Source organism: Neopsephotus bourkii, unplaced genomic scaffold (genome assembly GCF_033783945.1).
Source record: "Neopsephotus bourkii isolate Nb327-2 ecotype Australia unplaced genomic scaffold, CSIRO-AGI_Nbou_v1 NB_1027, whole genome shotgun sequence".
Classification (NCBI taxonomy): domain Eukaryota; kingdom Metazoa; phylum Chordata; class Aves; order Psittaciformes; family Psittacidae; genus Neopsephotus; species Neopsephotus bourkii.
In genome coordinates, this window is record NW_026901516.1 from 850,572 (window position 1) to 878,073 (window position 27,502).

A 27,502-nucleotide genomic window follows, 5' to 3' on the forward strand; every position below is an offset into this window, starting at 1 on the left:
TTCTGCCATCAATGATGTTAATTTTATTTGAACAGCAAGTTGTGCATAAGTGGTTTTATTTTTATTAATACATGATGCTGAGTTTTGAACAGTACTGTACTCAAACATTTAACAAATATAATTCTCAACACATTGTTTATTGCTCATTGTTTCTGTATGAACATAAAAACTGGAAATGAATGTAGGAATAAATAAGGCACCCTACTAATATGCTGATTTCATGTACTGCAATAACATGCACAAAATGCCATTTTGCTTTTACAAGTCTCTTGTCTCATTTTCCTTATTAGAGAAAAAAAGAAGTTAGACTTTGTTACTTGGGCAAGGGCCGGTGCCCGTCTAAAAAGTCAAAACTTGAAAGCATTTTCTCATTTTTCAATGTAACGTCCCACCTTACAAAACCAGCTTTCGTGTAGCATGTCCCAGTTTCTTTTTCTAAAGACAAAGTATTTTTGTTCTTCCCTGGCTGTTACTAGGAGACATGCCTGGCAAAAAAGGGCTGTTCACGTACTGCTTGAGACAAAAGGCCTGACTCACTTTTTATATCCGTGTTTTCTTCTCATACTGACCCCACTCAAAAGATAAAAATAAAAATGCAAAGGCATCTTTACTGACTTATCTTGTGTGGCTGGGCACATCGGCATGAAGTGCGAGCTCCACAGAAGCTGCTTAAAAGCCTTTTTTGTGATTTCAGTATGCCCTAAATTTGCACTTCCCATCCACTTCAGAATGCATTCTGTCCAACTGTCCCTTCTGCTCCAAGGTCCACGCTGGCTCTCACTCTGTTTCAAGGCTGAGGAGCTCAGTGACACTCCGGTCAGCCTCACAAACTCATGAGCCTCTAGGGCAGAAATCACTTTGCAGAGGCTTCAATGATTTGACAGCCTATTGGTGAAGTGCTGACAAATCATCAGATGAACAAACCAGAGAGATGGGGCTCTGACCCCCATCCCAGCTTTAGCTTTCTTTAAGCAGTCTGTTACATTCTTAGAGGTTGCATGAAACAACAGCAGAGACCAAAGGGTTTGGATAGCTCTCTTTTTTCTTTCTTTTTTTTTTTTTTAAAGTGGATTATCTCATAATTTCTTGATTTTTTTCTAATGTTTCTTCTTTAAAGCTGAAATGTTATTGCAGGGTAATATAAACATAACAGATGGAAACACAGCTTACCAGTTATGAGGTATGTATTACATATATGACAACACAAGCTTTACCTGAACTTAGAAATGCAAGATGTCTTTTAATTACAGAAGTTATTACAGTACTGTTTGAAAGGAATCTTTTGGTTATATGTAAACACTATAAATTAGCTGTTTAAAAATAATAATGTAAGACAAGTATGACATTGACACAGTTTAAAAAACAATAGCTAGCCCTAAATCTGAATACTTTGGGGGCAGAAGAGCAAAAGCAGGTTATCAGTCTAATCCTATGGAATAACATGCTGAAATTCTGACTTACTTGAAGAATCAGTGCTGCTTTGTTTTCCCTCCTCCTTTTGTTTTCCTGTTTTAAGATTTTGACCATTAGTGCCCTAAGGAACAGGCTAACTTGTACTATGCGTGACAGGATAATATATGCTATTTTGAGTGTTGCCATTCCAATATTAAAAGCCATCTAAATTAAGTCTCCTAAATATGTACTGGTTTAAATTAAAATCCATAGGAATTATAATCTGCCTACTTGGTGGTTTTGGTTAAGTGCAACTTGATGCATGTGGAATGCTGTTTCATTTAAGATCATTCTTAGTAAGGCATATTAAAAATAAATATAAAAGTGACAACATAATATTTAGTCTCTTGCTACAAAATCTTAGGCAAAAATAGTTTTGCATGTAGTAATGGACTTTATCCATTTGCTGGCTTACAGGAGTTAAAATTTGTGCATTAAGCTTAACTGCCCTTGTCAGAATAGAACAGTGGTCCAAATCTACATGCTAAAGATTTTATTTCCATGCTCGAACATAGCTTGCACAAACTGCTTGAAGACTCTGTCCATGTAAGTGCACTTCCTTGGCCATATTCCTTCCAGAAAACCAATATGGCCTCCACACGAAGTCAGAACCAAAGCAATGTTTGCATTTTGTTTGGCAGTTTCTACTGGTATGGCTAAAAGAGGGGAGAAAGAATGTTTTAAGTCCTTATCCTTCTAAGAAGTGCCAGCCACTGAATAATTTCTATTAAACGTTTCTTGTAATATATGTGACTAAATATGCACATTAACATATGCTTAAATGAACCACAGGACATAGAACCATATCTGCACTAAAAGCCTTTGCCATTAACTCACCTTCTCTGTATGATTTTTCTGGCTGCTGTAACAGTTCCAGCTTCAACTTTCTTTCAGTCTCACTGATAGAACAGCACTCATGTTAATGCACATTCGTGATTTGGTATAAATAGTGTAAGTGAAAGGACAATGAAGCCTGTAGCTTTCAACCTGTGTTTCAACATTCAGCTTTGGAAAAACTGAGAAACTGGAAGCCTAATTGTGAATCCCGTTCTTTTTGTAGGAGACTGCAAACACAAACCTTTTAATGTCATTAAGATTTTTGTCTGTAAGATATCCTATCAGATGATATTAAAGATATCCTGGGTTATCATCATTCTATCTGATTCATGAGACTTTTATATCTGCACATTTAGGCCACACTATGCAAACACAGTGGGAAGGTGGTTCTTGCCCCCAGTAGTTCATAATCTAATATGCAAGGTAAGCAGAAAAGAGGAAGGGCAAACAACTGCACAGGAAGGTTACTGGTTCTCTACTGAATAGTGACAGCTAGAAAATTATTTAAATTAGGGTTTGGATTATTAGACCAGAACCTACAAGGATTTTTCTCTTGCTGAGCTAGTTTTCAGCTGATTCAATGCCATCTCCTGGGCAATTCCCTTTGTGACAGAAAATAAAGGTCAGCAAGGGGATACTGATGACAGGGAAAGGATATGACTTTTATATGTCAGAATAATAAAAGGGGAATATACTATTAGAATGCCATAATATTACAATAATTTATAATTATACATAATATTTAATATGACATACATAATAAAATATTGTGGCATGTATTTTCTTATTTTATTTCTTTATCATGTTTGAAATACAAATGGCATTTCAGTGTGATGGGATGACCCTATTATCCCGTTAACTGGCTGGCACAATAGTGCAGCTTTATCAGGCTGTGGCATTTGCACTCTTGATGTAAAAACTATTTAAGCAGATTCCTCTGGAGTTTTAAGTATTAAAAATCTACACCTGAAGAAGCAGAATCTCTGTATGTTCCAGTAAAGAATCCCTTTCAAAGTTCCAGTTTTCAAATAGTAACTACATGGAAGGGAAAAAAATAAAACTCATAGAGGTTTTTTGATTATTCAAGGCTGAGAGAAAAAACAACAGCAAAAGATGCTTTGTCCAGACAGAAAGGAGTAGCGGGAATTTCACTGGGTTGTGTAAAAAAGGTTATGATTCCCCAAGAGAATAAATCTGATTTTAGGTCATACCCTGCTGAAGTAAAAATGCCTTGGCACTACAACGCAAAGCAGTGAGTTATTCCCAGGATTGCTACTGATGCCTCAGTTATTTTAAAGTGTATTTTGAGGAGCAATTTTTAATCAGATTATTTTTTTTTGGGGGGGGGGGGGGGGGTGTGTGGGGCAGGGGGAGGTAGGAGGTGGTAGTTGTCCACATCCCTTTCTGACTGAACTTCCCTCAGACACATCCCCCCCCCCCCCCATTTCTAGGATTATGCTTTTCTTCACCCCTATATACATTTGCTACTTCAAATATCCATCATCCCTGTACATCACTACTTATAGGCAAGTTCCTTACTTTGATTTGGATTCTGGCAGAGCTGTTGGTGTGTGCTTCAGATGCCTATCTGCCTTTGTTTTCAGCCACTAGCGTAACAGCACAGCACCCATTCTTTACCAAAGAAGGACCCCAAGCCAGAGTTAAGTCACAGGAGATCTTGAATGCAACAACTGTGGTGAACAGATGTGCAACTTAAAATAGATCAGGGTCAGGGGAGCAGTCTGCACCTCAGAAGTCATTACAGCGCCTGGAACAATGTGTTCTTTTCCACTCCAGGGCCTCGGCACCGATGCTAAACCAATGTATCCGCAGCAGGTCAAGTGTCTTTTGATAATGTGTTGCAAGGTTTCCTGCCCATAGCATAACGTACTTGGACTGTGGTCTGAACAGGGCACAGATTGAGCTCCAGAGAGCAAAGGGGATTGTTGGGCAGAGGATGCGTACCTCTTTGCTACTCGGTGATACTAATTTCTTCCACTGTTTCTCTCCTTTCACAGTTGCATGCCTGTTAAGTAGTTTATAAGTTCCAGCATTTAGTAAGTGATTCTGATTCTTTACTAGGTTGAAGAAACTGTGCTGCTGTCTCTACAAGAACTCCTTGACTTTTCCTTTGTTAGCTGGAAAACTGAAAATGCTATATGCATTATCCAGGCCTTTTAAAGCAATACTGAGGCAAGACTAAAAAGAAAAGTCAACGAAATAAACGCTTACAGCCTGTCAGCCTGGACTGGGGAACAGAACAGGGTGAAAACGAGAGATGCAAGAAACAATGTGTTATTTCTTGCAATTTAACAGATGCATCATTTTCAGACTCCAAACCCAGCAAATGCTTGTCTGGAGTTTTGCCTGAGTTAATCTGCTCAGCAATCTCTGCTCTGGCTCCCTTGGATGCTGTAGCTGTATACGGCCATGTACAAAGACAGTGACTACGATTCATGTCAGCTTCTGCCGGCTGCATGGGTTGCCTACTTACCTCTACCAATCTGTCTGCTCCTCTTCCCTCTAGTAGCATGTGGGCCATGTTAAACAGAACCCTGATAGGGAAGTGGGGATCAGACTCAAGCCTGAGTCCCCCATTCCTGCTTCAGACAATGAATCACATCTGTCTCCCTGGTCACTGAGGGGACTAATGAATAGTCCTATATGCAAGGGAATGGGGAAGAATGTGCGAGGAGAGACAGACTTGTTCTCCAAGAATCGGAGATAACATGACAACTCCATCAATTCTAATGGATTCTGGATCAGCTGCGTACTGGCCCAAACACACCTCTTCACTAGCTGAGATTGTGCAAAAACATGATGCTCATTCACTTTTGTGAGGCTAGTATCAAAGCACAGAGAGAAGTATCATTCACTGTAAGAAAGTGCTTTGCTGGGGGTATGGAAGGGAGATGACCATAAATGTCTCCTCTGCTGTGCCAACCCAGCTGGGGAAGCTCTTACAGGCAGTGCTCACTGTGACCTCTGCTTTCAGAGGCTCCCAGCATAAGGATACCTCCCAAATCAGTTTGCTGGTGGTAAATTATTCATTCCTAGACTGATGGGCAATACTGCAGTGGGCGCAGTGTGCTGCCTGTCTCTAAAGAGCTACAGCAGCTCTCTCCTAGAAGCCTACCAGCACAAGGATGCTGGTTATTTCTGTGCCAGGTAAGGTGTAAGCCACGCACAGGTCTGTATGAACATCATCTTCCCCGTCCTGAAGTTCTCCCTGTTGTAATTAACACGCGTTTACAGCAGAATTCTGCCACAGATCACTGCTCTAATCACACAAGCTGCAGCACTGTGCTGAATATGCAGTCATCTGCTGCCATCCGCAGAGGATTTTTCATAGGTGCCAAGTTTGACCTGCTGTCACCTCTCTGCTCTCACCTCCCCCGTGGTGAACAGGAGAGCCTGCCCTTGCACAGTCTGGCTTGATACAGTTGTATGATTCATCCCCAGCAGTGTTTCTTACTCTGCAGCTTCTCAGGAGAGAACTGTGTTGTGCTGCTCTCCAGTGCTAAAATGCAAATGCTGCTTGGTAGTCATGCAGTACTTTTCTCAAGGCTGTTCTAGGGGCTGCTAACCATCCACAAATAACCCTACAGTGCAGGAGAGCGAATTCTGCAATGTAAAATGCATCCAATGGGACCCTGACACACCTGTGATGTGGGCTGATGCCAACCTCATGAAGTTTAACCATGACAAGTGCAAGGTCCTACACCTAGGTCGGAGCAATCCCAAACACAGCTAAAGGTTGGGCAGAGAAGAGATTCGGAGCAGCCCTGCGGAGAAGAACTTGGGGGTGCTGGTTGATGAGAAAATGAACATGAGCCGGCTTCAGTGTGTGCTTGCAGCCCAAGAAAGCCAACCGTATCCTGGCCTGCATCAAACGGAGCGTGACCAGCAGGTTGATCCTGCCCCTCCACTCTGCTCTTGTGAGTATTGCGTGCAGTTCTGGTGTCCTCAACATAAGAAGGACACGGAACTGTTGGAACAAGTCCAGAGGAGGGCCATGAGGATGATCAGGGGGCTGGAGCACCTCCCACATGAAGACAGGCTGAGAAAGTTGGGGCTGTTCAGCCTGGAGAAGAGAAGGCTGCGTGGAGACCTCATGGCAGCCTTCCAGTATCTGAAGGGGGCCTATAGGGATACTGGGGAGGGACTCTTCATTAGGAACTGTAGTGACAGCGCAAAGGGTAATGGGTTAAAACTTAAACAGGGGAAGTTTAAATTGGATAGAAGGAAGAAATTCTTTACTGTAAGGGTGGTGAGGCACTGGAATGGGTTGCCCAGGGAGGTTGTGAATGCTGCATTCCTGGCAGTGTTCAAGGCCAGGTTGGACAGAGCCTTGGGTGAGATGGTTTAGTGTGAGGTGTCCCTGCCCATGGCAGGGGGGTTGGAACTAGATGATCTAAAGGTCCTTTCCAACCCTAACTATTCTATGATTCTATGAAAGAGAGCAGTGGATGTAATGCACCCTAGTATATAGGATGGTATGCCAAAAGATACTACTGCTCATTTTTATCATGGGTAATTTTGTACACGTGTCTATTGACCAAAATGTGTACTGCAGTTTGATCCAGCAGGCACCACCTTGTTATTTGTGATCACAGAATCACAATGTAAATATGTATGTGCAAAACTATGTCATGGAATTACAGAATCATAGAATGGTTTAAAGACCACCTAGTTCCAGCCCTGCTGCCATGGGTAGGGACACCTTCCACTAGACCAGGTTGCTCAAAACCCCATCCAACCTGGCCTTGAACACTGCCAGGGATGGGGCATCCACCTTGTTCAAAAACCAATCTGTTGTACATTCTTTGCAGAAAGCATTTTTTAATAAAGGAACAGAAAAACATACATGTAAGGCAGCATCAGCTTAAATTAAGTCACTGGTTTCAGACCTTCTGTTCCATTGTTTGATTGATTTCTCCCTGTTCCTTAAACTCTCACCCTAATTATTCTCAGCCTGGCCATTCCTTGGCCATTTGGCCTCTCCAGCCAACTTAACTGTGCTATTTACAAATAGGATGCAAAGTAACACCTAGGAGCAATTACTCTAAGTCTGGATTCAGAGGGACAGAAAAGGTTTAAAGAGTTCAATAAAAACTATAAAGCTGAGCTTCAGACATGCACTTACTTGGCACAGTGGATCAGGAGGGAGCCAACATGTTACCAGGCTTCTAGGGCAGGCTTTTAGCCTGGGCACAACACTCGCCAGTGGCAATTAGCTAAGCATTAGTATAGCACAATTTAAGTTGGATGCCTAATACGACTGCTTAAAGTCTTTGAGGAGAAAAATGCCACTTTAGATGAAAGATTAAATGTGATGCTGATAATGAATGCTGTCATTCCATCTTCTTGATTTCTTTTTTACACAAAGTTAAAGGTTATATTACATCTTTCCTGAAGTGATGGCTCATTTAAATTAGTTAGGCGAGAGAAGTGCCATGCAATGAAGAAAGCATTTGTTTTCATTAGTTAGTATTATGCAGTATGGGGACTGCATCCCAGAATTAACCTACTACAGATGCATCTGCTGCCAAGCTCTATGAACTTTAAACAGCAACGTCAAGGAAGGACTGCAGATGAATTGTTTCTTCCTAATACTGGATTGAGATCAAAGGGCACATTTTCACAATATATTAAACAGTAATTACTGGGAAGTACAAACTGTACCAGAAAGTCACATGAGGAGAAATGATCAGGTAGCAAAAGGCAACAGAGACAGCATCTGCACTTTTTAAGGGAAGTCTCTCTATAGGTCCATATCGTATAGTGTCAAAACACACTTGGGGTTGTATCCCCCAAACTCTGTTACAGGAAGATAGATATGGCTGGCTTGATAAAGTATATTTAAACACAAAGGAATCCTGGCAGTTTTCTCCCTAATGAGTTTTCTAGGCCTGTTTCACAGATGTTGGAAGTTACAGCTATCTACAACAGAGGTGGAAGGTAGCTTAAAAGCTGGTAGGTATTACTGGGACAGATGAGACATGAAATAACCAGTCCCCAAAGTCAATAAAGGCTGCAGCCTGGAGGAGAAGAAATGTGGCTTTGAATCCATTACACAGTTGTGAGTGAAAACTACCCCTGGTTGCCACAGGCTTACATGTGTCCACACACTTTCAAGTCAGAAAAAACAAGCCATTTACCAGAACAAAAATCACTTTCCAGACTAACACCACCCCCTTGTATGTGCTAAAACAGCCTGAAAAAAGTGTCAAGATGAATAAACTCCAGTAACTGATGGCACCAGCCATCATTCCTAAGCTGCTAACCAAGGTGCCCTGTGACTCCTGCCACTGCAATGCTTCACACTGAGGGTGCACAGCACAAACAAAAGAGGAGCCAAGGACAGATACACGTAGAGTTATGCTATTAACTGTAAATCAGTATTGTCTTGGTGGCCCTTTCGAAAGTAAAATTTTCACCACAAGGACAATGGTTTAGAGCCAAAAGCATTCACTCTGTGAACAAGGAATAAATGAATGCCTATTCACCCAAACAGTCCCATGGAGGACGGCTGGTTAGAGTCACAGTTTAAGGGAGCATGGACAGTTACTATGACAGACTCTAACACTTCTTGTTTCAGAAGTGCTGATGCGCTATCTCAAATCCCCCTATACTGCAAAACTTCTAATGCATTCTAACAGGTTTGATACTTAATCTTACACAAGAGACCATCCCTATAATCCACTGCTGACCAAGAGCTGTGCTTCTTTTAAAAACCAGCTTCAGGGGAGATCTGCTACAGCTGTACTCTAGGGGAGTACTTGTGGCTAGCTGATCTACACAATCACAGAATAGTTGAGGCTGTAAGAGACCTCTTGAGATCATCTAGTCCAACCCCCCTGCTGAAGCAGGGTTACCTATAGCAGGTTGCCCAGTACTCCACCTGATCAGGTTTTGATCCACCTATGGAGACAGAGACCCCACAACCTCTCTTTGCCCATGTTTTAACTCTCACAGTTAAAAAAAATGAGTGTTTTCTTGTGTTCAGATTGGATTTCATGGGGTGTGAATCAATGATTGGCTCTTGAGAGCTGGAGGTTTTATTCTAAAATGAAGAGATAAGGGGATGGAGTATCTACATTAGCTTTAGTCCAGCTAATACAAGTACCAGTCTCTGTGATAATATGCTGGAAAAGATTAACAAATCCTCCAGGGTCAGAGGCACACTGCCTAGTTCACTGCTGTTGTTACTTTTACTAACTAGCTAGCTTACCCTGCCACAGTTACTACTGCACTTTAGAATAGAACCCATTAAATGAGATAGAGCTAAACCCAGAGATGAAGCCATTGTTCCCTCTCTAAGATACTTAATGGCAGAAGTATGACACAGCAGATGACCTACCTTGCAGTACTAGAGGCAAAGCCACCCCCAGGGTCATAGCACCCATAAAAGTGTATTTTGAGAATCTCTAGTGTGGGAGAATACCTTCTTACTGGGTAGAAACAATCCCTTTATCATAACACATAGCCAGATTTTGTATCTGGACACAGATTTTAGGGTCACAACCCCATCCATTCTCATTTCCAGCACATTACATGCTCAAAACAGAAACAGCAAATGACCAATTACAAGGAAATAACCGAACAGCCATAGAGGCTAGTAAATACAAAGAGACTAATTCTCTCTCAGAATGTCCCTGAACAGCAAATTGTTAAAGGTAGGTGCAGTATTCTGGAAGAATGTTGCTATGTTTGCCCAGATCTTATTTTATTTTAAGCCTTTGTTTTAGCCAGTGTAAAGGATATGTATTTTGGCTAATCCAGAGTCACCATTTTCCCCCTCATATTAGGTGGCTGTTGCCTCTTCATATTGTTCATGCATAACATGGATAGTTTTTATTCAAGAGAAGAAGAAATCAGACTCCTACTGTGCTAAACTGCAGTGGGCCCTTTCTTTTTCATGTCACACTTGTCTCTAACAGGTCTTCAAACCATAATGTCTGTGCATGTGTTGTACATCTCTGCACAGGTAAACAGTGTACACACATACAGAGTCTCTTCCAATCCCTTCATTTTTCTGTTTGTTGTTCTAATCTGTTTGCCTGCTCACTCTGGTTTCATGACTCCTGCAAGAATCTTGCTTGACTTGTGGCAGCAGAAGAAAACTCCCCTGAAATAAATCAAGTGTATAAACTTCATCTTTAGATGCGTCAGGTGCACGGCTGAAGGCTGTCCCCTCAACCAGCTGTTCATTACAGTGCTTTTCCTCTACATTAGCTTTTGTTACTCAAATACCATAACCAATAAATAGATCTTAGGAAAAAGCATATCTTTTTAAGCAACAGAGTTTTGATCTTCAGAGGAAAAGCAAGATGCTCATAATGACATGTTTGGTAGGAAGCAGGGAGAAAACAGCTTTCAGCCTGTTTCAACTTCTAGTTAGATTCTTACCAATTTCAGTGTGCATCCTTCTAGGAGCTCACCTTGTCTATATTGCTTCCCTTACCCTAGATTTTGTCCTACATGCTAACTTACATATTTTCTTATATTTAATGTTCAGGCACTGGAGGTGGCACTGGGATCAGCAGCTGAGGATTTAAGGTCACATGAAACATCAGCAACTCCCAGACATTCCTCTTAGGGACTGGACTGAAGAATGGCAACTAAAAAAATACTTTTCACTTTAATTGAGCTCTGAATGTCTGCAGTCAAGACATCTGAAGCACAGTTCCTCATCATAGGGTCTTTCTGTACTTGGCAAATAGAAGTGGGTGCTTCTGAGAGAGGGCAGTATGTCTGGTATCATTCTTACATTGAGGTAACTCACACCCTAAATGTGCACATTTATTTCTTTTGACTGTAAAGAGCCTACTAATGGCTAATGATTGCCACCCCATGTGTTTCTGCATTCTGCAGTAATCAGGTCTCTCCATTATCAGCTGGTTTATGTATGTCTGTGTCTTTTACATGTATCTTACACTGTAATTAAATCGCAAGACTGATCCATCTCTGGAGGTTTTCAATCCCATGTACAAATAACATTTAAACGCACCTCTACACACAGGCTCATTCTCAGACCTATGTAGTTTGTCTTAATGATCGCATATACAGAAATACATATTTTAAAAAGCCTAAACTTACCATGACCTGGTGAGAAAACATCATCCACAGAGTTTAGACATAACACTGGAATTCCTACTGACTTCAGCTTGCGACATGGGCTAGCATCTTCATAGTAATCGTCAATTGTACGGTAGCCAAACATGACTGAAGTGAACTGCTTATCAAATTCTCTAACAGTTCTAGCCTGAAGTACAGAATTCAAATAGGGAACTATGTCAGCATTTGGAAAACAGCATCCAGCTAAAGCAGAAGCAACATTTTCACATACCTTCATCACGAGATCCATATCAAATAATTTCTCCAACATTTGTCGATGCCTAAAAAGAAAAATTGAAGAGCTTGTTTTTTGTTATAGAAACAGATGTAAAACTCCTCTGCTTTACAGATATATTTATTTAAAAAATCCCTAATAATAACACACTTGGGTTTTAATTTTTTTATCATATTAAAATATTTCTGGAATCCAAGAGCAGAAGAATTGTTCATTCATATGCAGGCACATCCAGCGACATAGTAAAAAGTCTCCGTAAGACAGGAGAAAGATGCCAAAGATAAGAGAACTAAATATTTGGGAACACAAAATACATCCTAATTTTATAAAGCAAAGGATGAGCTAGTCCTTTCCATGCTTTTGCAATCAATGCTGACTTAAAAGAATTAGTGTAGATACATACGTACTCAAAGTCAGTATGTGCATGTCTAAAATAGTCTAAAAATCCATTCATTTCATCCATAAATACAGAAGTCTGCTGGTCTCGTGCCAAGTTCCTTGAGGAACAGAGAAATTTAGTCCTTCCTGCAAAGATCCTTTAGATTTCCAAACTTACAGAACGCACACAGCAGAGCTATGGGAAGTGCTGTTACAGCATCCATTTTGCCACTATTATTATACCTGCTGTAGATCTCATGCTAACATCCTTCCATCTTGCTAAATAGTTCACAATGCAACTCACCTGCTGACAGAGGATTGTAGACAAGTAGTCAAGTAATAGTTGAAAAGAAGCCAGTTTAGTGGCTTCTCCAGAGATTCTACAGATTCAAAAACATTCCAACCCGCAGAGAAAATTGCAGCTGCCATTAAAGGAGTGTCTCTGCCAGTTTTGCCCAGGTAATTTAAAAGAAGCATGCTACAAACAGAAATGAAAAACAGAAACATATATACTATCAAATTGTTGGCTTCAATTTAAAGCAGATAAAACAATCAGCCATCTTTTTGTCTGGCTTTCAACAGTTTCTTGTTATCAGCCCTACAGTTGTGCCTAATACCTGAAAAGGGTAGTCAGTGTCATCAACATATGATTCATGAAGTTTGCTTTCTCCCTCTACTGTCAGGAAGGAGCAGAGTGCACTGTATAGGACGTGAACAGGAGTGTCTTTAGAAATAGAGATGTACTAGCCTTATTTATATCACTAAAAGAGAGGAAGAGGTCAAATAAATGTACCTTACTCATGCAACAGGTACTCCTGAGTTATTAGTAAGTTTTGCCATTTTACAAGCTCTCAGTCTTCCTGATCTAATAAATCTGATTAGTGTGCCTGACAAATGCAAGCTGCCCCTGGAACGCCTGCTTCACTATGAAGCTGTCTTTTGAGTTAAAGGTAAAGCCTTTAACCCACCTCACACACATGAGAGAACACAGCTGTTCTTGAGCACAAAGTATGTAAAGAATGAAGTGCTGGATAATGAACAGAAGTAGCAAAACAAAATCATGAGCCAAATAGGTGGCTTACATCTTGCCTTTCTGACCAATTGCAAATTACAGTCTCTACTGCTGATGTATAGTTGAGTGGAAAAAAGGGGAGAGTTCACCAATACCTAGCCCTTCAACTGCTGAAAAATTAAAATAGCAAGAAGAGAGTAAAAGAAAAATACTAACAGAAAAGCTGTAAGTCTTGCTTTACTGCCTGAAGCCCCAAAGTTTACAATCACTATCTTAATACCAAGCCTTTAACTCAAAACATTCTGAGTTTCACAACACAGCTTCCCGAGTCACCAGCACTTTGTACCTTGGCATCATCTACCATGCTTCAGGAGACCTTTAGCAACCTTTAGCAAAGCACCATGAACTAGGTTGCTATCACAGAGACTTTTGCCCTGTGCACCACCTACCAGATCATAGGACAGCAGTGCAAAAGGGAAACCAGTTTTTGGTATTAGAAAAGACTTGCCATTTGGTAGGAGCCAGCAAGAAAAGAACAGCAAACAGCACTTGGGAGTGGGCTCCTGCCATCAGCTCACACAGTTAAACCCAGTGAGAAAAGTCACTTGTGGCACACACCGGAATTTAGTAGCTATGTTGCCTCTCACCCGCAGAAGAGGAGGGACCTGTGGGTCACCAATCTATATACTGTAAGAACCATAAACCAATAAAAAATAGTTGCAGCAGTAAAGCAGCAAGTTCTCTAACAGAACTCACAGAATGTATGCAGTAGAAAGAAGGTTTAAGAATCTTTGTTAGAAAACCAAGTCTCTTTCCGAAAAAATACATACTGAAGATCAATAGAAGAAGTAGGCTTTCATTTACATTTACACATTTGTGAAGTGAATGTTTATTCTTCTTCTTAGCTAGGCAACTGTGTCCTATATGGATTAACTGCCTATTAAGTTCTAAAAAGGGAGAGATCATTACGACAAGTGGATGATGGTCACAATATGCCTCTGGTGAAATCTCTGCTCCTGCTTAATTTTAAACATACGAGTGCTCCAATTAATTTTGAAGTGTGGAAACAATCCCTGCGTGGATGATTAGACTCTTCTAGTTTTCTGTGCAATTAAGCATACGGTTTCTGTTTGTGATTCGGGACTTTAAAAACAGACTGGAGAATGAAGGGAGAACATCTTGCCTAAAATCAGCCAGTGGTGGCGGCGAGTTAAAAGCCAGGAACACAACACAAATCCCCTGTGCCACACTAACAGACTTCACCCCTATTTAGGATACAATAACTAGGTTAAGTGAAGGACAGAAACTACACTAAGGGCTGAATTGGTCTTTTGTACCAGTCGCAGAACAGATAGCTTCTAATGCATCTTCAGCCCTGAAAATCTGGTTCTTCACCTACTGCAACCCAGCCCTCTTAGTCCTAGAATAATAGCGTACCATACATGAAGCTACCCATGAAGAACCTACTATGCATTAAATCTCTATCTCATCGTTGAAACAAGTCTCTAGGGCAGATGCTTCTTTGGCTTCCACCATTTCCAGTGAAACAAGTTTTTGCAATACATCATGTTTTTCCATGTTTTGCATGCAAAACAGTCTAAGCAGCCAAGTGAGATAAGAGTCAACAGGCTTGCTAACCTTGTGAAGAAGGGTTTAAAACTAGGTTTGTCAAGGGATGAAGAACAAAGCCTGAAGAGAAGTGAAGGCCTGGCAGGCCTTGATGAAGGGACAACATGTCAGAGAAGGCTGTCACACTTCCCTGAGGGAGCAGCATGACTGCAGATCATCTCAACTGACAGCACAGACATGAACACCCATAATGGGAAAAACATGAGGAATCAGAAGTCTGTGCATAGTGACGTAACAAGTTTATTAGATCCACAGAGACATGGAGGACTTGCAAGCAGACAAGACTGTGCTACAATGGATGCAGACTCCTCATGAAGGCCTTGAAGACAAGGAGGGCTTGCACCTTTGCAAAGAATCCATTTAAATGCACAGAACTTTTCCCTGGTGCAGGCTATAAGCCAATTCAGAGCTAACTGGTCAAAATCAGACAGGAGACTAAGAAAGGGGGTATTATGGTGGGTATTTGCTATAGCTCTCCTGATCAAGAGGAGGAATTAGAGAATCCAAGTCTTTGGACAGCTAAGAGAGACTTCATAATCACTGGGCACAGGAGACTGTAGCCATCCTGACATCAATCACCAGAGCAGGGCACAAGCAGACCAGATTTCTGGAGAGTACTGAGGACAGTATTTTGATACACAATCAGTGACCAAAATGGGGAAAATGTTCTATGGCTCTGCTACTCACACGTAAGGAAGAACCCGTTAGGTATGGGAAGGAGCAGACTGGTCTTGGCTGCTAAGATTATTCAATGGTGGATTTTAAAGATCAAGAGTAAGGGAGGAAGGTAAGCAGCAGAATTACAACACTGGAGAGAGGTGGCTTTAATTTGGTCCGTGATCTGGTTGGCAGGATCCCGTGTGAGATAGCCTAATGGGCAAAGGGGTCTGGGAGAACTGTTTGACCTTAAGAATTAACTGAACATAAAGCACAGGTGTGGCACATCCTGATGTACAGGAAATTGAGCAAGAGTAGCAAAAGAATACATGGAGGAACAAAAAACTCTTAACTGACTTCAAGGAAGCATCCTGAAGGTGGAAGGAGGGTGGGCTGCCTGGGAGAAACAGTCACTGTCCAATAATGCAGGGATTCAGTTAGGAAAACTATAGTTCAGCTGGACTTGGAACTAGCAAGGGATATGCAGGACAACAAGAAAAAGGCTCCTGCAACAAGAAAGGCTTCTGTAAATACATGGGTACAAAAAAAAGAAAAAAGCTCAAACAACCTCCACTCCTTTCCCCTCATCAGTGAAGCCAGTCATCTCGGCATAGAAGGCAATCAGATCACTTGGGCATGCTTCATCCTTGATGAATCCAGTCACCTTCTTATGCTTCATACGTTTGCAAAAGGCTTCCAGAGGATCTTCTCAAACAACTGAAGTTAGGCTGACCAGACTTTATTCCCTCCTGGGACCGCTATTCAACAGAGCAGGGAACCCAGTGGCAAAAGATTTGTAAGAAGTAGAGGGTTTCTGTCTCCACTGAAGAGATCTGTTCTCAGGCCTAATGGTCCCTGTGCCTAGTGGCAGAGTATGGGAGAATGAAATACTACTCATGGCAGAGGAAGATCAAGTTAGGACCCAGTTATGCAAACTGGGCATAGACATGTCAATGGGACATGGTGAGGTGCACCAAAGCTCCAGAGGAGGCAGCCAATGTCATTGTAAGACTGCTTTCTATGACTTTAGAAAGGTTGCAGCAACCACAGCCTATTTCTGATGCCATCTACAAGAAAGCAAGGAGGAAGAAATACAGGCTGGTGAGCCTAACCTTAGCACTTTGGGAATATCCTCTGGAAGCCACTTCCAAGTATGTAAAGGTGAAGAAGGTGACAGGTCACAGTCAGCATTTACCAAGTCAGGTCACAGTCAGCATTTACCAAGGACAAATCATGCCTGATCAACCTGGTTGCCTTCTATAATGAGCTGACTGCCTTCATTGATTAGGGGAAAGGAGTGGATGTTGCTTTCACTTTAGTTCAGCTTTTGACAGTCCACCATGGTCTCCATGTAGCCAAACTGGAGGGACACAGTTTGAATAGGTGACCTGCAGCATGCATGGAAAACTGACCAGACTACTAGGCTCAGAGAGCTGTGGTCAGGAACTTGAAGTCTAACTGGAGTGGCTGGACCAGATACTAGCAATGCTCCTCACGAGTCAATAAAGGGGTCAGTACTGCGTAACACTTTCATTAACTACATGATGAGATGGAAAGCACCCTTAATAAGCTTGCATGTCACATTGTGGGGAGTGGCTGGTGAATGGGAAGACAGGGCTGCCATGCTGAGGGACCTCAGGAGGCTGGAGAAATGGCCTGGCAGCAACCTCATGAAGTTCAACAAAGGCAGAAGTCCTGCACCTAGGGCAGACTGATGACTGCGTAGAAAGCAGCTAAGAAAGGCGTGGGCAAATGGAACGTGACTCAGCAAAACACCCTTACAGCAATGACGATGACTGGTGACATGCTGTGCTTTGTTACTGAAAGCAAACAAGCAGGTCTAAGGGAATTATTATTGCTTGTATTTGACACTTAGGAGATTGTATCTGGAGTACTGTGCCCAGTTTTGAGCTTCCCAGATGCTGACATAGTGGAGACATTCATACGTTGTCATCCTGAAGATACGGGCAAAATCCCAGCACCACAAATGGATAAACATTGGCCTGATTTAAAAAGCTTCCAAGTTATTTAATTGATAATCACTAACTGTATTGTTTGAACAAATCTGTATTTACCCCAAAACTCCTATAAGTTGTTAGCAGATTAATGCCAATATATAAGATTGTATCTGCCCACCCTCCATCAAATTTATCAGAAAGAATGGGGAAGTCTCAGGAAATTACCACTGTGTCTGCAGTATTTCTAAGGGAAGCTCTCCTCTCCTATGATTTTCATCGAAGAAGCTGTCTTAACATTTCTCCTAGCTTCTAGCAGTGATTTCTCTGAGAAACTGTGCTATCATTGTCTGTTCCAGGAGTCCTTTCTGGAGAGAAGCCAAGACACAGTAAGTCTTAATACCACATGCTGTTATCAACCCATACTGGTTTCAACAATACTACTTCCTGCTTCAGAGCCAGACAGAGCAGATACCCACACCTCTCCCAGCCTAACTTACCCACACACTGCAGAATCCAAACAGAGTGAGGATAAATCTTGTCATTCCCAGAGGTTGCTAAGAAACATGGTATGATAGCTCTAGTTCCTTTCTTTTAATCGCTCTGTTCCACAGACAGCCTCCAAGGTTCCCAAAAATTGTATTGCCCACCTGTTTGGAAGTCAGTCTGTCTGTCAAGAGTTTCCTGAGACCCCCCTTCAACTTTTGGCCAAATTCAACCTTCACTGACAGTGAGCTAAAAGCCTTAAAGATACGAAGTTTCTACAGGTCTTCTGAACATGAACTGCTGAAGGGAGACCTGAGTTAGCTGCAGTTCAGTGAGTGATGCAAGTATTGCAGAGTAGTAATTTACAATCAGGCTACAACAGACTTATTTTGCATAGTTAAGCTGAGGCTCGTGTATACATAATACCTTACCCTCCCATTGAAACACCTGCTGCTATGAACGGAGCTGAAGGGTGCAAGCTGTGTACATGATGAATAACAGCCTCCAAATCCTCTGTGTTAGAGGCACAGTAGGTCCTTGGTGTCTGTAAGGAGTCAGAGGGAGAAAATGCCATCATAAGCTTTTGTATTATCCTTTAAGGACAAAGCAATCTGAGCAGTGGATCATTTTTATAACAGGATAAATTCAGCATTTATCGTGAAGCTGTGCTAAACGGCAAATATAAACCCAAAGCACTTCACAAGGAGGTGGAGGGGAGTTGTATTTGCCATCATTACAAAATAAAACAAGTGACAAATATCTTCAGTGTCTGCAACGTCCAGGTCATTAGACAAAATCTGCAGACAGAGCAATGAGCTAAACTAGGCAGAACTATGGCAGAACTAGATAGGCACTGGTATTTTTAAGATACCCTGGGGAAATGGAAACACATCACAAAGGCTGCAATTTACAGAAGAGGAAGTTGTAACAACAATTTACCACCTTCACCCACATTCAAATGCAAGAGAAAATGCTAGATTTCAAGTACTGCCAGCGTTTGAAAAGTAACCAGAATTTAGATTCTACACACAGTACAAGCAAATAAATAGATAAATAAATTCACCAGTGCAGTTTACCTGATTTACTAAATCATTCTATTAACTAAAGCAATGAAACACATATCTCATCTCATCTCTATCTACTATCAGTCTCTTCAAATCCTGAATCAAGATCTGGAATGATTTCCACTGCACCGCTGAGATTTGGGTAACCCCTTCCCTGCTTTTACAGGATAAGCACAGCTTTTGAGTCTCACCTCCACAGATATCTGCTACAGGCCACAATCTGGGGGACTATCTGGAGTAGTATAAGGGAGATAAATCCTTTTAGGAACCATAAGAATCACAGTAAAGTGAGGGATTTTTTCCTAATTTTCTAGTTTTCATCTACAGCAAAAGAGAGCTTTTAACTACAGAGTTTCTACTACCATGTTAATGACTTTCACTTAACTATAGGAAGCAACTGGCCTGCTGAAATTCAGTATGAACATTAAGCTAAACAGAAAAATACTTAATTGTGAGTTAATTGAATTTATTTGTTGCCTGAAGCAAGAATCTCTTATATAAGGAGGGTTTTTTGTTTTTTTTAAATTGCTTTCAGCTAAAAAGCCTGGGTATTCTGGAGCAATTTTAACAAATCTCATTAGATGAAACTAGTTACTTAAAATGCACTTAACAAAAATATTGAACTGTTGAACTTAAAGATTAAAAAAAAAAAAAAAGAAACGCTAAATGTGGATAATTAAAACTGAAGATGGGTTTAATTTCTATTTACGTTGCATTTCCAGGTCTCATCCACATGAATTACACTTCACTGTTTTACACCCAATTAATTAAAACCAGTGTGAATGTGCTTTATTTTAATTAAATTGTCAAGTTTACAAGGAAAAAGAAATTATTTTTGGTAACTAGGGTCTAATGTATTCCAAATGAAAGCGTATTTTATTAAGTTTCTAAAACTAGAGAGATAGCCTACATTTTAACTTCAGTTAATTCCTGACACTTTAGTCTACCCACTGTGTGAAGATACTTTACAACGCCACCTTAGCTCACGTTGGCTGTTGTCAATCTAATATTTGAGTATTCCATACAAATATTTCACAGCCACTTTCAATAACCTATGAGAACAGCATTTTAAAACTGATTCTTTAAATAGCTATCATTTGGTGTAAATCTGAACTTATTTTTAAAGAGTCTAGAAAGAGAACTACTGGCATGAGGAACTTCTACCGTGGTGCTCAATTATGATTCAAAATCTTTAACTAGGGATCTTATTGTAGAATTGTAGAATTCCACTCCCACCCCCCCCTTGCAGAAAATGTGGTAGTTTCAGCTGGTTTGCTTTGCACTAAGATCTTATAAAGCTTAAAGATGTAAATCCGATTACAGTAAAATACATACAATGAATCCAAACAAGAGATCTTTTCTCTCAGCAGTTCAGAAATTCATCAATAAGGACTCTGTGTGTCACAAAACTGCTTTGTAGATCCATCTCTAAAAATATGCCGAAAACTCCTCTTAACATGGCAATATATAAATTGAAATGCTTTATCTGATTATGGGAAAATAATCTGAGCTTTTTTAAAGTTGAGACCAGGGCATTAAAAAAATACAAAACAATACCGAGTATTATGCACACTTATTCCAGCTGCAGAGCTGTCAGCAAAACGCATCTTAAGAAACAAAGCTTATTCAGCAATAATTCATCACACCTTGTCCCTAGCTGCAGAAAATACTTAGCTTCAAGACTTTGACATTTTGCTAGTTAAATTTCCAAGCAAACATGGTACGTCTATCCTGAAGACAAAAACTGTAGCCAAATCTGGCAAAACTGCTGAGGGAAAAATACAGGAACATATTTAACTTTCAGGATATGGCTATCCATATAAATCTGGTTCATTAATTCAGTAACACATAATATGGATCAATTTTAATGGCACAACTTTTTAACCATATTAAAAAATATTTTAAACTCGGATTTGCAGTTGGGAAAGTAATTACAATTTCTCATATTTGGATCTGTATGTTAAAATAATGGGAGAAAATTACATTGATTGAATAGAGTTTCTTGGATGTATCCATTTTAGATACTCTAGTATTTTTTGAAAGAAAAGTGTAAGGATTGTTCATTTTAATGTTACATATATTAATAATTTAAATTATTTCTTAAAATGACACATTCACAAAAATTGTGTGTTGACCAGTTGACCTCTTTGAGTTTTAGAATAAGATTAATATTGGCACATGATTGATGTATCAGACTAGATTCTCTTCCCTGCATTTTCGACATGAGTTTCATTTAAATCCAATTGTACAAATAGACACCAATGATTCCATACATAATGCTTGTGAGAGATGCTTATCTTAGAAGTCATCCTTACCAACAGCTCCTCACCAGCAATTCCCCGATTGTTAAAAACCACGCATCTAAAAATTGAGACAATAAATTCAATTATAAACATTGTTCACCCCACTAAAAAAAGATAAACACACAAAACCCCCTGAAAATACATAATGAAAAATGAGCCAGTTCTATGAATAAGTTCAACATATAAATATTTACAGTCCTACAGATCCTAAACCCATCCTGATCCGTTTAGAACAACCTTTATGCCAAAATGGAGTTTACTGAAGTCAGTGGGATTCTGTATGAGCTCTGTGATTTGCCAGTCAAGGTCAAACTGCAGGACGAGAGCCCCAAGCTTTTACCTGACAGTGGTAGCTGCATCTTGCTCTGCCTGCACTCTGAACTGGCCAAATACGAGCCATAAGCTCTGCCATTGCAGGGCTGACCCTGAAGCAGTGCTCTGAAAGAGAACTCAGACATCCACATGTAGACGTCCTCCAAAGCTATATAACTGCATTAAATAGCACAAAATGTGTTCAAACAAAATTATAATGACAGTTGCATCTGAAATGTCTTGGGGATGGGAATTTTTTTTTCAGCTGGTATAGCGGAAGTTTCTGTTCCCTTTTTGCTGGTGGGAGTCTCCAAATTTTCTAGCAGCATGACTGTGATTTAAGGATCTATGTTTTCTTAATAGATCTCACATTTCGATTGCTCTTCTACCATTTCCACCTATAAAAAAATTATTAAATAATATATACTTTTAGATGGGCTAAAGGCATGAAAAGTACTTATTTTGGTATTTTTCTCAAACGTTGCTGTTTAAAAACAAGATTATACCATTCTGTTGAAATTTGACCTAAAGATCTCCTTTTTAATGCTATACCTTCTTTTCTTAGGTGAGCAAATGCAGGTATTTCTTTCAGGAATACTTAAAAAATTAATAGTAAGAATTTGTTGATTTGAGGGCTTTTTTCTTCTGATATTTTTTACTGGTAAGTTTTAAAGTGGTTTTAAAAGTACTTTGAACTGCTACTTTACTTTCATAATTTAGTAAAGCAGTTATCCAAACCTCCAAACAGAAAAGAGGTAGCCAGACATGCAGATAAAAGCTCATATATACATTATTTGAAGAACTTATTATAGTCAGTACCAGAAGCCAGTCTGCAAAGACAAAATGTAATATTCCAAACACATATCCCAGAACAATGACAACTTACTTTAGAGCACAGCAGCAGCAATATGATTACATAAAGGAATCTACTCATCGGCTAATCCACCTATTTTACCGAGCTCTGACCAGAAGCCTTAATAACAGAACTAAATTAAGCAGTGACAACTAAGAGGTAATGAACCTCTCCCTTCACCACCACCAGTAAGTGTAGGCTAGCTCTCCCTTTTGCAGTCATGAATTTGAGACTGCAGTTCAAGCAATTTTGGCATTCAGAAGCCAACCTCCTCCAAGGCCTGCTGCCAGCAACCCATCTACACAAGTCTTGTTGGAGATGAATAGAAACCCCTTCTCTAGCAAGTGTAAAGGTAACATAAACACTGACATTATAATTCAAAAAGCAGCAGCAACGGCTTATGTAGACTTAGCTTGCTCTCCCTGCAATCTCTGAGGCGAATCTGTAGATACTATAACAGCCCTTCTGAATGTACTGCTGTTACATAATTCTAATATTATTATTATTATTACTAATAAGACTTTCTTACATAAACTAATGCCTTTAGACATCATTTGCCTTAGGAAAAGCATCTTACACGTATACATACTTATATTTGATCTTATTAGAAGAAGCAAAATACTGTCAATGAAATGCAACAGTACCTATATCCCAGCATTTTGCTTTGATGGATCATGTGAAGAATGTAGGATTCCTTGCTCGTTCCTGTCAGGCCAGGCAATAACAGGACAGTGGGTCTTGTGCTGGCATCCGGGTAATATAAGCTGTCATTATTATCAAACCAATCCAATGAAATCTGTCCTCCATCTGCTGTTTTAATGAGCTCACTGAAAGGCACATTTCAAGACAACACTGATTAGATTGAAAAATATATGCATACTGCTTACAGTGTACAAATTACCAGGTATGAATTCTGCATTTTAGTTATGTTTTAATACTCAAAGTGCCACCTGTTTGTTTACATGTTTACCATTCAGAAAGAGCCACACCTACAGCTGACATGAGTTAGTACTGTCAATTTGTGGCATAATTCCCATTTACAGTAAATGAAGACCTGGCCTCCCATGAATTGCTGCTGATGCACTGGAAGCTCGTAACTAATGTGATTTTTGGCACTGCCTTCTATTCTATATAGGTTTGCATACTGCAGATTTCCTTTGGATCATCTAAGAATCTTTTCATAGCACACAGGACCATGTGTTAAATATTTATCACTTTTTTTCTCTTTATCCAAAGGATGGCACCTTGTTATGTTTAAAACGTGGAACACAAACACACACACACTACTGTTTCTTTCACCCTGTATCTTCACGAACATTGCTAGAATGCACTCTTAAAGCACCTATCTTAAGAATGTAACAAACATTATAATATCACAAGATACTAGGCATGCATTAAGCAATGACAAGGTTTCATTCTTCTTTTTTTTTTCAGAAACAGAGAGCACATCCCTGGCACTGAAGACATTGTATGAGAGAGTCTGTGTAGGAACTACCAAAATGTAAGCCTACCTTACATTTGATTTTTCATTTGAAAGTCTTGAAAGCACCTACTCCAGATTTTAAAGCTCCTCAGCCTTGTTGGACTCATTAGCTCAGCTTTGCCCTTTTTCAGTAATGGGAAATAGATGCAATGCTGGTGTGTACTGCCAACACAATCTCCAATGGTGCAAAATAAGCACTGCCCCATGGAACTGTGTTTCTTCCCTCACAAACCTTAAATCAGAGAGTATACAAGAAGGGCTAGAAAAAGTGGACACGGCCGTACCATTGAAATGTTTCCTAGTTACTAAAACTAAGGGAAGCTCTTAAATGCTAAATCTATTCTACCATGCAAACAGAGCTGAAACAACTTGTGCTGTATCCAGGTTCCGGCGCATAAAAGTACTTCTTCTTAGGTCTTGTGCCAAATGCCTCATTTGCCAGACTAAGTCTCATTTATGTGTGAGAGAGATCAGCTGAGGACAAACACTAAATGTAAGTTTTTTCCCTCTTAGAATTTAGGCATCAAAGAATACAATATGAAACCCACAGTTAAAAGCTGCTCTGAAAAATCACAGAAGTTTTATATACTCGAAACAAGGCTGAAGTGGCCATGCTATGGTTAAGGTATAACATGTTGGTTCAAGTGACAAGATACAGTGATTGCATAATGCCTGCAAAGTGGTGGCATTCAAACACCATATTATTTGATACACCTGTGCTGCCATCTAGACCGTGCTGCCATCTAGAAAGATGTCAAAAGGCTGGAGAAATGGGTTGACAGGAACTTCATGTACAACGAGCAAAACCTGAGACACAGAAGGCTCCCTCTGAACATCAAGAAACACTTCTTCACTGTGAGCGTAACCCAGCACTGGCACAGGTTGCCCAGGGATGATGTGGAGCTGCCATTTCTAAAGATATTCAAAAGCTGTCTGGACACGGTCTGGGGCAACTGGCTCTAGGTGGCCCTGCTTGAGCAGGGAGGGTGGGCAAGGTGACTTCCAGAGGCCCCTTCCAACCTCAACCATTGTGTGATTCTGTGAACATACAACCACATCAGTTCCTATATTGTCACCAATATTTCAATGCCTGTCTGAAGATAAAATAGGGCCACCTGGGGACCTTGACCTTTTAAGCCTACTATATATTGAATCCAGGTTAGACATGATTCCAAGTCTATGATGGAGTTGTAAAAGCAGGCATAAAGTAAAAACCCATGCATGGACTTGAGCAGTGGTGGTAGATGGGACACAGTCAGAGCAAGGTAACTGCTGGATACCAAATCAATCACTTTCCAGAATAAAGGCACTTACTTCCTGTACTGTACTTGGGGTCTAGAAGTGATAAAGGGACGCAGGAGTGTTTGCATCCGACCTTCCCAGCACCAAATTGTGGGATAGTAAGTTTCTGTCACAACAGGGCAATACTCCTCGAGAAAGCGGCAGAAGCTGTCGTTGGTGGCCACCAGCTGGGGTTTCTATGAAGAGAGACTACAGTCAGGTATGGGCATTCATATAAACCCCCTAATAAACAAACAAACAAACAAACAAATAAAACCTTATTTAAAGCCTCTCCTTTCATGCTGAAGACATAGAGAAAGGAAAACCAAACAGAATCCCAAAATGCCCAACTGCAAAGTGAAACCCACTAAACATCATGGATTCTTTACCTATTTCTAATAACATGCAGTTCTAGCTCTACTTTTACCAGCATTGTGTCTTTCATCGAGAAATCAAAACCATACTCACAGTAGGCAAAAAAAAAAAACCAACAAAACAACAACAAACAAACCAACCCAAAAAGTTTACTGAATCTATTTTCTTGCACTGCACAGAACTGATGCTTAATTTGCGTACTTTGTGCACCTGCAGTTCCTATTTTAACCCGGTAGGACTCTCCTCCCATCTCATACTACAGTACAGAACTGCCTTGGGTACTCTAATAACACCCTGCATACCGAGATTTTTCTTGCAGCTTCCATTTGTAGACCACTTAACATGTAAATCCCTGTATACCAAAACCCTCATGTTTGAGCAACTGCATTCCTTGAACTTTTCATTTATGCTGACTCTCCAACATGCAAGCATTAATAGGACAGTAACAGATACTTTGGAGAAAATGGTTACACATACACAGTGGCAGTGGCACATCCTCCCTTCATCTTCCCCCTCTGACCAAGATTAAGTACTCTTCTGATGAAGAGGAAGGCTATGTTCTCAGTGGCTCTGTGAAGGACTGTGGCAACACACATGCCTTCAACAATCATAAATCTTCTGTTACGTGTATTTTCAGCCAGTTAAGCATTCAACGAGGCATTCTCACCACAGGGCCACTTTAGATCACGTCGGCTTCACTGTACCAAAGTAATTCACTAATGCCTAATTCATCTGTGAAACCACTGCTGAGGAGAAGATGTACAAGAGTGTCCTAGCCGCCAAAACACTGCGATAGTGGTTACAAAGGTACTTATAGTGGTACTGAAGGCAGGCATGAGGACAACGAACTACTTTATCACCTGCCTTGTTAGTAAACCAAAGAGTTCAGGGGTTCGCTGTGGACGGGGGGCTCCTGACCTTCTTTTCCAAGCCGTCGCCCGCATCCAATCTCTCCCTCTGGTACAGATGCACTTCGGGGACGCCCGCGGCAGAAGCCCCCTTCCCCTCCCGGGCTGGGCACGACCAGGCGAGAGCTCCCTCAGGCTGGCCGGCCCCGGAGGAAACACCTCAGCGGTGGGGGCTGCGGGCCCGGCCCCGCGGCGGACCCCGGCCTGAGCGGGGGGCGAGCGGGGTTTCGGCCAGCCGGGACCCGGCGCGGCACCTCCTTGGGAACGGCTGCGAGTACGAGGACGAGCGCCCTGCCCCCGCCCGGCCATTTCTCCCCTGCGCGGGTGGGTCGCGGTGACCTTCCCGGGACGGTTCCCCCTTGGCGGGACACCTGCGGAGCCCGCCCCGCCGCCCTCCCGCTCACCTTGGCTATGCTGCTGAGGTAGTAGCAGGCGTAGGCGACGCCGAAGCCCAGCACCAAGGACAAGCCTACGCCGGAGCCGAAAAGCCCCACTCGGACCTGGCTCTCCAGGTAGAGGGACAGCTCCCTGGTTAGCACCTGCCAGTCCATCGCTCGGCAGGGCCGAGCAGCGCAGCGCAGCCCAGCTGCCGCAGCCGAGCCCACCGCGGCACGGAGGGAGGGAAGGAGGAGGCGCAGGAGGCGCTGCCGTTCGGCTCCCCCTGCCGCTGCCGCGGACTGCTCCGCGCTGCAGCGCCGCCCCCCCGTAGGCCTCGTCGAGGGGGGGGGGCGGCTTGGGGCCGGGGCCAGGGGCGGCGCGGAGGAGCAGGCTGCTGGCGGGACGGCCTCTGCAGCGGGTGCCGAGGGGCACCGGGCCCGGCTGGGCCTGGCTACACAGGGGAGGAAAGCTTGAGCAAAGCGGAGGTGCGGGGCCTGGGGCACCCCAGACGGCCGGGCGGCAGGGCCGGGGCCTCCGCGTCACGGCAGCTGCCTTCCTGGGGCGCTTTCTGTGTCCCCTGACCCCTGCACTGTCCCTCAGGCAGAGCGCGTGGGGTCAGGTAGGAAAGGGACCGTGAAGGGCAGGTGATGCCGTGTGTGGAAACCCAGTCGCTCCTGGACAAGCAGTGTGTCCCCTTCCCCGTGTTACTTAGACAGGATACAAGTCCGGTGTGGTGCAGGAGGAAGAGGGGACACCAGGGCTTCCAGAACAGCACTGGTAAATC

The 27,502-nt window shown here is 41.8% G+C and overlaps 1 protein-coding gene across 2 annotated transcripts; it reads right to left on the bottom strand.

Annotated features, from left to right (window-relative positions):
• ABHD3 (abhydrolase domain containing 3, phospholipase) lies at positions 1–27,136 on the bottom strand. Of its 2 annotated transcripts, XM_061360480.1 has the most exons (9): positions 26,745–27,076; positions 25,091–25,254; positions 22,938–23,120; positions 21,141–21,186; positions 18,193–18,305; positions 12,327–12,500; positions 11,642–11,690; positions 11,392–11,557; positions 1–2,108 (listed from the first exon to the last, which is right to left on the bottom strand). In XM_061360480.1, the coding sequence occupies exons 1-9, from the start codon at positions 26,889–26,891 to the stop codon at positions 1,930–1,932; spliced, it is 1,221 nt and encodes a 406-aa protein (XP_061216464.1). In that variant the 5' UTR covers positions 26,892–27,076; the 3' UTR covers positions 1–1,929. The 2 variants fall into 2 exon arrangements, with proteins under 2 accessions (XP_061216464.1, XP_061216465.1); XM_061360481.1 differs by lacking the exon at positions 12,327–12,500 and having other exon boundaries at positions 26,745–27,136.
• Positions 27,137–27,502: the final 366 nt, after the last annotated feature.